Genomic DNA, 12,182 nt, shown 5'->3' on the forward strand with positions numbered 1-12,182 from the left:
TTGAGTCATGCATGAGTGAGCACACATAAATGATCACTTTTCAAAGTCCCTAAAAGTTGTGGAGAGAGTCTGTGAAACATTCTGCTGTTGTTTATTCACCATTATTTAACCCCTCAGGCCATAGTTAGCAGCAGGCCTACACTTAAATAGAATTTCTTGCTCCATCTTTACAGTGTGCTTGCCAAACCACAACATAACGACTCGCTCTTATGATAATTATGTTCACACTAACATGTGCTGTAACAAAATGGTAACAATATCATACTGTGTGGGTCTGCACAGATGCCGTTTTCTATGCACATCACATTTTCACTTGGGAGCCCGAAGGGGGAGGGGGTAAACCCTGTAACCCAACCCCATCCCACTCTGTAGTTCCATCAACGTTCATATTCGACATTCACCAACCAGCAAGCAAAACATACACAGATGCGAAATACAGCATTTTTTTTTTTGCTGTTTATGAATAGCTTGTCAATGTATAAGTTTGCATTAATTGAGTTTAAAAGGAAACAAGGGAAGTACAGTGCCCTTACGAGTACAACCCCCCCCCCCCCAACGTCCTTGATGAAGTTGCCAAGTTTCCAGGGATAATAATTACTTTTTATACCAGGGAGTCCTATAGCATGGTTGGTGGTGTTCTGTGTTCATTTTTCTTTTTAAATCTGCAAACATCACATGCCTGGTTAGTATACCACACCGAGTCCCCTCTCTTTAGTCCACTAGTAAAATGTCTGTAATTATGTTTGCTTGTCTTTTCTCTCTTGCCTATGTCAATAGTTGCTTTAAAGCAAGAAAATAACGAGAGGTACTCTTTACAAGTTTATCTACACAGGAAGTTATCATAACCAGAAAGTTGCCCTTTTTTCAGACATGTCAGAGAGGTACTATGCAGTAATGTGATCACAACTTTTAATGGAACTGCACAACTCCTTGGCAACAGAATTTTGGCTTACGAGCAGTCATTTATTCATATTATGGTGTCTTTAAATTCTGCTGGATCAGTGTTTGTATGATATAGATTCATTAATACATGTTTTGAGCAGGCAATATACCACCATGTCACTAACTCTTCCTATCTCTCAATAAACTCTAAATATCAAACATCAAGGACAGTAAACTCTACATCAGCCATATGTAAGTAGAAGGCAATAGAATAGGATTACTATGAATTGACCTCAGAATATAATATGTCATGCAAGGTGTACATCATGCTGCTGTAAAAAAAAATAAATAAATCACCTTCAAAATTGTTACCAAGAGCTAATGAAGTACGTGTACATGTATTTCCCCCAGTGAATAAATACTTTCCCCTTGAGAAACCTAAGAAGACTTTCATATGGTGTTGATCTCTTCCATGAGTGTTATCTTGTGCTTCATGCACTGTTTTTATGGTCCTGTCTCTTTACAAGTAGTACCTTCAGAGTAGCGAAGTCATCCCCCTTCATCTTTTTTATGACTAAAGAGGAATTTTGGTAAATAAAAATGATAATCATGAATTACCAGGTGTTGTGTTCTATCAAAACTGATTCACATCAGCAACTATTAGATCATATTCACGTTGACACAGTTAACTGTCACCAATTCTGTCTGATGTTCTGCATGATAGGAAACACTTGTGAAGTTGTTTTAATCTTGGAGCTCATATTATTAAAACCATCATGGGCCCTGTTGCAGAAAAGTGAGATCTAATAGAAGTCAAAAATCTCAAACATTTGTAGTTGAATATTCATTACTGATTGGCCGACATCTGACTTAAGCATGTTTGATTTTTCTTTTTTTTTTTCTTTTTTTCTTTTTTGTTTTGTATGCAACAGGGCCCTGGCTTCAGTGTCAATAAGTCCCTGCAGGTTACCACTTCTAAGCCTACAATCATCACCACATCTTCTCAACAACCACCTCCATCACATGCCATCACAAGTCACAACAATGTAGCACCACCAGCTTACTACCATTCATGCAACCATTTCCATGACAACACTCCATCAACTTGTCTCATCAACACAAAATATAGTATCAATTCTCATCATTCCTCTAACATTACATCAAATAATAATAGAGAGTTATCATAAAAACTGTATTTGTTCTGTACTAGTAACAAGGAAGTCATTTGTATGTCAAATGGAGAAACTTTGAATGAAAGAATTTTTTTTTTTTCATTTTTATTGACAAGATTATTGACTTCAAAAGTCAGGTTTTACTTTTTACAATGAATATAAACATACAAGTATAGACAATTTCAAAGATACATCTCAACCAATTTCTTACAAGATCTAGTAGAGTGAAAAGGAAAGGTGTTGTACAAAAACTCATTGAGAACACATGTCAACATAAAACCCATGTGATCTTCGTTTCACTCCATACTTTCCATGTCTTGATGCGATACCATCTTTACAATAAAGGATGAAGATTTACATTGTGTATAACATTATACATATCTCAGAAAAATTCATCAGTAGAGTACAGCACAGGTCTGTGCCTGAAGTCGCCATGAATACATCAAACACAAATTCCTCTTCGATTTATTATTGTTGTTTTTTTGCACTGTCTCCTAAATTTTCTCATGTTTGAGAAACAACTATATTTGCCTTCCTGTGAATAACTGAAAGCAAATCCTTTCTAGTACACTCTTGTCAGTGTCCATACCACTTACATTGATGTCAGAGATTGTGGAAGATCTTCACCAAGATGTTTTCACCATCCAGAGAGTCAAACACTACTGGGTGCATATTATGAGGCAGATGTAAGGAGTGTTCTTCATCTCAATCCTGTCTTACAGTACTTATATTTGTAAAAGAAACAGCATGCATCTACAGCCGTACAAAAAAGGTGTACTACTTTAACTTACTACAACTTAAAGTGACAATATTCTTCTGTTAATTGTGCATCATTAATCTTAGACTGAACAGATAATGGCATTCACATAGGTAATTAAAATTCCTATGCAGCTCACTGTAGTTTTTGAGATCTTTTACTTACGCAGAAAAAGAAAAAAAATGGATCTGCACCACACACACTGAGAAAGGGAAAATATTTTGTGTCACTGCCTGTCACCTTTAAATATATACCAGTCAATATCAAAAGAATCTGCTTTTACTAGTGCACAAAATAACAATCCTGACTCTCTACTAAAACACATTCAAATTGAAGACAAAAATGAAAAAGAGCTTGCTTTCCATTGGGGCAAAGTCTTAACACTTTGTTGAGCAGAGTGCATAAACATGCAGCTGTGAATACATTTATAGTAGTGGCAATCAATTCTACTCACACGCTTCGAAAGAAAAAAAAATAAAAAACCCAAGAGTTACTTAATTTGGAAAAATTGCTCTCAAAAAAGGCCATATAAATGGGATTAAAAATGCTCTTTTAAAAGCCAGCTGGCAGACATGTTGGAATGTTCTTTTGTTTTCAAAACTGAAATGTATCTGCATATGACTAAGTCTACAGTAAATGAAAAAAGAGATGAATGTAATAAAAAGAATTGTTTCTTGAAGACAGGATATTAACCATTTGTAGCATACAGGTCAGACATAGGGAAAGGGAAAGCCCCTGGGCAAACATAGGGGGGGGGGGGACGCAAATCAATACATTCATCAACATGGGAGCTTCATGTGTTAAAACACCAAGTTACTCTAAACAAATTAAAACACCAAGGCACTCTAAACAAAGGGTTCATATATACCTCCCTGCTGTGAGTTAAACAGCCTAGGTGTAAACACAGTGTGCTATGGAAATATCCGGCTAATTCATACTACACAAATGATATATCGTCTGTTCATATCAAAACCATCAGGTTAGATACCTCGTTAACATTGAACACTGATTTGAAGGGGACGCTGAAGCAACTTTAAAAAAAATGCAATAAAAATAATGCAGTGAAGAAGCAGTAGAGATGAAAACAAAAACCCTGGTAACTTGTGTCTGGAAAACAAATCCACAGAGAAAAGTTACACCTTGCTTTTTTAAGCAATACAAAAGTTTCACTTGGGAAGTAATTGCACCATTAAAGAAGAGCAGTATTGTCATCAAAATGCATGAAAAGTCAATTTCATTATGTATTTACAATACAAACAAAGACAGAGGCTTGCATGGTCTCTGTGAATAATAGTTTTGTACTCGTGACTAAAAATGTCCAGCACATTTATGAAGGAGAGATGCCCACAAAGAATCGAGGATGAACATATCAAACAGTCTCAAACCTACACACAGAATTTCTCAATCTGACAATTTTTTTCAGCATGATTGACATAATTGTGAGTTTAATGGTATCTAAGAAACAACCAAAACAATCCCTAGTTGAACAGAGATGTGATACTTATATCACTCTTTAAACCTGTTGAAGACTACTGGTAGTCCCAAAGTATACTTGGGCGAGTGTCTATAGGAAATGTGTGTTATAGCAACATGAGCTCATCCTCAACAAGTTAATATGCCTGCTGGACACTACATCAGCTGAACAGTTTCCCTCACATCTGAAGTTGAACACATGCCAACTCCCTGACATTTGCCGGCATAACAACGATGATGACAATTTGAAAACAAGCACCTCGGCTTTTTTCTGTTTCTGTTTTGTTTCTTTTTACTTCTGTGTGCGTGTGGCTGTATAGAGCTCATATGCATGTGATGTTTCTTTCACGAGAAGAGGTTTGCCCTATTCGCAGAGGAAATCAGATTTCATGAGCAGGTTGGGCGCAAGCCAACATGCGTCACTACGTGGGAAACGAGGGAGTAGAGGAAAACACTAACCAAGATTTCAGAGTCGACTGAAATCAATTAAGAACTCATGAAATTAGGCACATCCTGGATTGCCCGTTTCTTAGAAGGCAGCAGTTCTCACCTATCTGTTTGTATTGGAGGGGTCCTTCCTTTGTTCAAGCTGGCCTTGGGAGTTTGAGACCAGAAGAATTGAGAGGAATATTGGTTACAGATGACAGAGGCTGAGATCATCATGGCTTCATCAACCTCAAAAACCGCAAAGAGTTCTACCCCCTTTTTCAGTGAGCAGAGAAAGTAGGACTCACTCCAGTGTGTTTGTAAACACAGCTGGTGCAAAACTAAGAAATGCTTGAGTAATTACGCACTAACAATGACCTTCAACTTTTGATTACACAAAGTGAAGAGAGAGAGAAAGGGGTGCAGAAGGTAAAATGAACAGGAACCCAGGATCTCTGCCTCTGACTGACACATTTCTCAGCCTCAATCTTATTCATTTTTGTTGTTCTTGTTCTCCATGGATATTACATGGGTTTAAATGAGAGCTGAGATACAGAATGAGAATGAGCTGCTTGAGCTAGACTGCAACACAATGATACAATGATTACAGTGTCAGGTTTATAATTTCATTTCTCATTTGTGTGTATGCCTTAATCTGGTTCAAATAAGTACCTTGTCAACCTGCCAGTGGTAAGGTTGGCAACGAACAAAAGCCTTCTTCTCCATTACATCTACACAGCTGCTCTATATAATGTATGTTGCTTTGGGTATCTTCCATTCAACCATCAACTGGACATGTTTGGCGATGATTGGAGATTAAAACTATTAGGTTTGTTTGGAATGCGTGTTGGCACAATATGCACAACTTAGATACTTCATGAGCTGGGGAAAATCACTATGTACAAGCAAGACTCAACTGCAAAGGTGTATACATTTATCAACATGAACCTGCAGAAAAACATTTTCAGCGGCTTGAAACTGATATGTGTTCTGAAGTCAAAATGTTGCAAAACGGAAAAAGAAACAATATTCTCAAGATTCTGAGTTGGTTTCATTTCAGCCAGCCACCTTTCAAGGCTTCACTCCCTGTGTTTCATTTCCACTGCAGTTTCACACCCATTCTGTTACCTGCTTTTTAAGTCACCTCAAGAATCTTTCCAAAATCTCCCCCACACAAAGGATGGATACTGCACTGCCACACAGTTTCAAGCAGCTATTGGCAAGGTGGTCTTCCTACAAAATGAGGTCAAGTTACAGCCTTCTGCACTGCTTTTTGGACAGATCTCTTGTGTTTTCTCAAAGACAACCATACAATCTGGACTGACTCACAGGATCAGAAACTTATTATCCAGTCAGAGAGTATTTTAATAGATCCCCCTGTTCTGAGTATTGCTAAACATGTTCCTTAGGGAACAACAAACATCAGGGGCCCATATGATACAGAGGTTAACAACCCTATAAGCTACAATGATTGCAGTTACCATGGAAACAGCTAGAAAGCACTCTAGTGGTTACTGTGATAACTGCAGTTATTGCAGTGTAATATAATTGCAGACATTGCAATTCAAATGAACCCGACAGCAATTGGAAAATGTTCCTTCCCCCTGAAAAATGCACCTTCCCCCTGTGCGCACCTCATTTCTAGCATGCTGGCCATCTCTTTTCTCGCTTCCAGAACAAGTTTGAGTGATCCAGCACAGAAGCTTTGACAGCTTCACTGTGGCACACTTCATTAAATATCAAACACCTCTACTGTCAAAAGGGCACATGACCCTAATGTGAGGCCAGCAGCAGTTTAATACCGGTGTGACATCCTTTGTGCGTAGAGTTTCAGCCACCCATACCTCTTTCCCTCGTAACAGCCTGTCACACACACTTCTCACATCAAGTATGCCAAAAATTAACACCATATATTACCCACTGAAGAATCAACATTCTAACCACCGACTTGAGAAACTTCCACAAAATATGTAATCATCTCAGAGATATCATGCTTAAAGAGGCTATCTACAGGCAGTATGTATAACAAAAGATTCACCAACTCCCATACTCCTGACCACACTTTCGACCCTCGATGATGTCCATCGCTTGCATAAGGTGAAAACCACTCTTCATCCATTACAGCTGTGGGTGAGAGAGAGAGATATGGTACCAGTCTTGCTGATATATCACAATGAAACTCGTCTTCTCTCACCCTGCACAGTAACCTTTACACCTCAACCAGCTGAATGTTTCCTGAGGAATGCGTTACATCTCTGCATTCCAACCTCCACTTCTTTGTACAACATGTATACTATGTACATGTCTTCTAACATTATGAAAGCCATTTTTGTTTTCCAATGAAATGGGTTTTCTTTCTGATTTGTTTTTACAATGCCGGTATAAAACATGTCTCTGCTTTGCATTCTGAGTTCACTGAAAATGATTCAAAAAATTCCTGAGTGTTTTTTTAATCTTCTGTGCGCCCCCAAAAAATGGTTGTATGCAATACAAAGTAAAACATTCAAACTAGAAATCAGAAGTCCAGAAAGAAATACCTAGTACAGTCAAGCATTAACACACATCCCTGACAGCCAGCACATGGTACATCATATGTCAACCCATGTGGTCTCTGCTTCACATATTATTACCAATCATACAGAGATACAATCGGCCAACGATGATAGTGATATTTAGTGTAATTTTCAAAGACAAAAAAGTTCATTTTTCCCCTCTTCTCACAATGTTTGTACTCTGACCACTCCCACACATCAGAAACCATGTGATTCGTATAGTCTACGAGTAGCCATCTTTGTTTGAATTCCTCTTATAGAGTCACAGTCTACTGTGCACTCTCTCTGTATCCAATACACCTGTCCCTTCATGTCCACCAGCCATGTTGAGCTGACCCGGCATTCTCTACTGGGCAGTGTTTCTCTCTCACTTGACCATTTCTGTGCCACATGACACATTGACTCTCCAGCTTCATTTTTCTACAGATGGAACCACAAGAGACTGGTGATAAGTGGCTAAGTTTAAGGCACTAGCTATAATTGCTAAAATCCATCATATTATGTGTGGTAGCAAAGTTCTGAAAAATTGGAAAGAAAAAAGAGAAAAAAAAGTGGAAATAGTACATGCTACACATCAAAATAGAGTTTACATTATATCCTGTTTCTTTTTTTTCTATCAAGAAAGTTCAACAAATAAAACAAGAACACTTGAAACTCAATACTCTTTAGAAAGTACATGATCATACATGAAGGATAAGAAACCAAAATTAGAACAGAAGACTTCTGAATAAAAAACCCAAGAAATTACAGCTTTTCATTTTCTATGGAACTTGTTGTCTACTATATCCAATCGTGCAATGTCAGCATGTAGATGAGTAGTAAAGCATGTGTAATCCTTGAATTGCTTGTGACAAAATGCAAAGCATAACATATTTTCTGCAGATATGCTTGAAAAAGCAGGATTTCACCAAGATTTGCATGAAGTATTTGCAAAAGTGAGCCAGGACTCAAACAAATTTCACTTCTCCAGCATAACAAATAAAAGAGGAGTATAACCTTTAATCCAGCTGTACAATTACATGTTCAACCTATTTGAGTAATTTTACACAATAAAAATAGTACTACCTATACACATGCACTGTCTTTAAAAAAAAGAAAAAAAAAATTAAGTTGTTTCACCAAGCTGAAATGCATTGCTTTTATGTTGCATTGATTGATAATATTGAGTTCTTTCTACACAGAGAATGAACCAAAATGAAAGAAAGAATGACAAGATGATATAACGTGTCTCACACAACAGACCTCACTAAGGATTTGCTTGTACAGTAGTTGTTACCTTGTGAATTCTATATGCTCTTACGCAGCTTACGTTACACACTATACAAACTGGCCAGCATAAAGGTCCAGAAATTTGAGCTTTAGTACAGACATATATCAATATCCTTCATTTTCCACCGATATGCAACAAAGCATCATTCTAGCAGTGCTTGACAATTAAAGTATCTAAAGCTTTCTTGATCTCAACTGAAACCTTACAAAAAAACTTCCATGTTGCAAGTAAGTCAGTGTTCTGCTTCATAACATGATATTTGTATAACATGATGCAAGGTTCAACATATATATATATATATGTATTTATATATATATATTTATTTATATTTTTCTTATTTACACTTCATGTGGAAGCAAGAAAACCAGTCAGTGAGCAAGAACAAGAGTGACCAACAGTGTATGAGACACACACACAGATCTGATGTGAGAAAACAAACTATCATCTGCTGAAGGCTGTGCATCCATTCTGTGTATTTGAGCGGCGAGTACTTTACGTGAACCTCACACACGCCTTTTTCCACCTACACTGAGTGCACCACATGTCTTTGTTGTCCATTCCGTACACCTTTCTGCACTTCTTGCCTTCAGAGCGGATCTTGGGTTGCCCGGCAGCACTGTGGTGAACCGATTTGTGGTGTGCTGTGCTGGTCTTCTGGCGAATTCCGTTATGTGATGCCTACAATGGTGGAATACAGACAACAAAAAAGGAGAAGAAAAATTGAGCTGTTATTCATAGAAAAGATCTCTCATCAAAATTACTTTTCCCCCATCAATGCAAAATCATACCACTGTTGTGTTTGAAAGTGGGTTATTTGCTTGAAACCTTTAACCAATGGCAAATACGAAGGTTACTTAATTCCCATGACATTCAAGATTTGCTCACCAAGTTATCTTTGAAAGGATCAGTCGTAAAAATGACCTTCCACTTTCCTCTCCTCCTTTGGGGAGTTAGTTTGCTTACACTGACATGTGTCTAAACAAAACTTCTGTTATGACTTTAATAGACCTAAGGCATCCACAAACTTTACTAGAACAATGTACAGAGGGGCAGAGTCACTCTTGCACTTGCAAAAGCTCAGCTGGTGCTCTGTTAGAATCACAAGCCCATGACTAAAAGTCCATATAGTCTAAGCAAATTAGTCAGACACAGCTAACGGTATCTCTTCTGTACAACCTCTGAAAACCTGGGGCAATAACTGGAGTATTACTAGGCATGGGGTGCTACGTAGTACACCACAGGGCAATAACAATAACTGCTATATACCCCTGAGTGACGAGCTTAAAAATGTCTCTTTACGAGAGCAAAAGGTCTCACCCATTCAGGACAAGCTGAATTTGCTACAACACAGTTTCCCATGGACACCTGCCCTGTTATACAGTGGACTCCTGTTACAACGAAGTCCTCAGGACAGGCAGTTTCTTTCGTCATATCAAAATTTCGTTATTACTGAACAAATAAACAATAAAAATACATAGTGTGGGTAACGTTGTGGCCTGAATTTTTACTTCATTGTAACCGGAATTTCGTCATAACCATGTTTGTGATAGCGGGAGTGCACTGTACTCGGAACTGTTGTCAACAGGTTAATAGAACAGGAGTGAATAGGTGTAGAGACGACATGATAGACGCTCATGGTAGTACGACTCACCTGGGATGTGTGTGTTGAGGTAGACGGAAAGCTGAAAGAGGTGGACACGTGAGACCAGGAGTACTGGCTGCTGCTTGGGATGGTCACTGGAGATGCCATCTAGGATAGACAGAAGGATGGATGGATGAAGAGACAGACAGACAGACAGACAGACAGACAGATAGATAGATAGATAGATAGATAGATAGACAGATATATAGACAGATAGATAGATAGATAGATAGATAGATAGATAGATACATAGATAGATAGATAGATAGATAGATAGATAGATAGATAGATAGATAGATAGAGATATATTGATAGACAGGTAGATATACCGGGAAAGAATTGAAATATGTGATGGTGGGGAGTATGAGATAGATCAGATAGCAAATGGGAGACAAGAAGAGATGAAAAGAATTACGAAGATTAATACATTTGTAAATCACCACATGCAAGGTATCAGATTTCCTACCACAGCCTTTTTACTTGTAGCAACCTACACCTATGCTATGATTGTGTTCAACTGAAGAAAGAAAACCTAAGATTTGGAGATAACTTGTCTCCTTACACAGGTTCTGTTGGAATCTGTGAAAGGTCTGTGGCCAAGTCACTATTACAACTGTCAGAGAGGAAAACTGTTACTGTAATACCACCACCGCTTCTACTCTTGAACCTGTCAAACTTTCCATAGCTATGTTTGCATTTAGAGTACAAATCTGGGTGAACTCATAACTTTGATCTTTTGTTTTTTACTCTGATCTTTCTCTTGCAAGAAGCTGCACTCTAGAATGTTTGAACATATGTCACTGTTGACTTTTATAGCTTGCCATCAATTGCCAAGCTATGACAGGCTACGATGTAAGACTAAACAAAGTTTTCAACACCAAGCTTTGTTGAAGAGGGGTACAGCTGTGGGCTTCAAAACACTTGTTGCTAATTTCTAATTTTACATAAACATGCTTCACTATAATATTCTTTTTTCTTCTTGCATGCCTATCAAAATATCATAGTCTTGCTCATTCCAGTCACAAACAATGCAAGCTACACACTGTAAGAATGGATTTGCCACAACCACTTGTACAGAATGGGGTCTAGGGTGTGGAGGCTAGACAAAAACTTGGCTCACATAACAAAACAGGCTCAAAGACTCTGGGATACAGTATGCCTCTGCTTCCGTGACAAACTATCCAGCAGGAAGCAAGGAGCAACCTACTTGGCAGCCTACAATGTTAGTCTGAGACAGAAACTTCTTTGGCATGTAATAAGCCCAAACTCTATCCAGTCAAGCATATTCCCAGAAAAAAAAACAAAAGCCCAGAAAACTTCAAAAAGATGACTATTCTACATCCCTTACATAAATTGGCAAATGAGAAGTAATTGTAGATGCAATAAGCACACACACTTGTTTTGACATGTAGCACTAGTGTGTTCTATTGGGGGACTGACTTTGATTAGTCACCCTACTGTGTGTTAGTCACAGATTGTATTTGAACTTTTCTCAAAAAGTAGGACACTTGTACCCTTTAGCTTGCCATCAGCCAAGACCTGCAGATTACCTTCAGCTTATAAGTCCAAGCTATGGTCCAGGTCCTTCACCTGTTAGTTATAGTTATTTTACTTCAAGTTTATGTTCTCCTCAGAACTTACCAAGAGTGGTATAAATGTTTGTGTTTATGCATTACAATAGAGTCATTACAGGACATGATTACCGGAATTTTCACGTAATGTAGACAGCCATTAAACCAAGAAGCTGTATAGCTCTACACAGGAAGTGAAAACTACACCACCATGTTTTTCTCCATGGTAATACTTTATTCAGGTAAATACAGCACATCTCTATTACAGATAAATAAAAAGGCAAAGCAAGATACTGTATTGGTCTCCTTATCTCCTTGGCAAACCTTACAAGAAAACAAAAAAGAAATAATGACCTTTGCATGTTATGTCTAAATGCAGCTCCATACTATGTTTTGATTTATGTTGCCTGGGCTGGAACTACAGTACTTCAGTTATG

General features: G+C 38.0%; 1 protein-coding gene across 1 annotated transcript in view; it reads right to left on the reverse strand.

Annotated features, from left to right (window-relative positions):
• Positions 1 to 3,572: 3,572 nt before the first annotated feature.
• Positions 3,573 to 12,182, reverse strand: part of LOC139737674 (zinc finger protein 704-like) — a 56,852-nt gene continuing 48,242 nt past the window's right edge. Inside the window, exons 7-8 of the mRNA XM_071648356.1 lie at positions 10,184 to 10,282; positions 3,573 to 9,210 (exon numbers count right to left, since the gene is read on the reverse strand). Of these exons, the coding sequence (XP_071504457.1) occupies positions 9,025 to 9,210; positions 10,184 to 10,282 (285 nt within the window). The 3' untranslated portion in view covers positions 3,573 to 9,024. The remainder of the gene's footprint in view (positions 9,211 to 10,183; positions 10,283 to 12,182) is intronic.

Source organism: Diadema antillarum, unplaced genomic scaffold, assembly GCF_040938485.1.
Source record: "Diadema antillarum isolate AM-2024a unplaced genomic scaffold, OU_Dant_1.0 seq00000698_RagTag, whole genome shotgun sequence".
In the NCBI taxonomy this organism is placed as follows: domain Eukaryota; kingdom Metazoa; phylum Echinodermata; class Echinoidea; order Diadematoida; family Diadematidae; genus Diadema; species Diadema antillarum.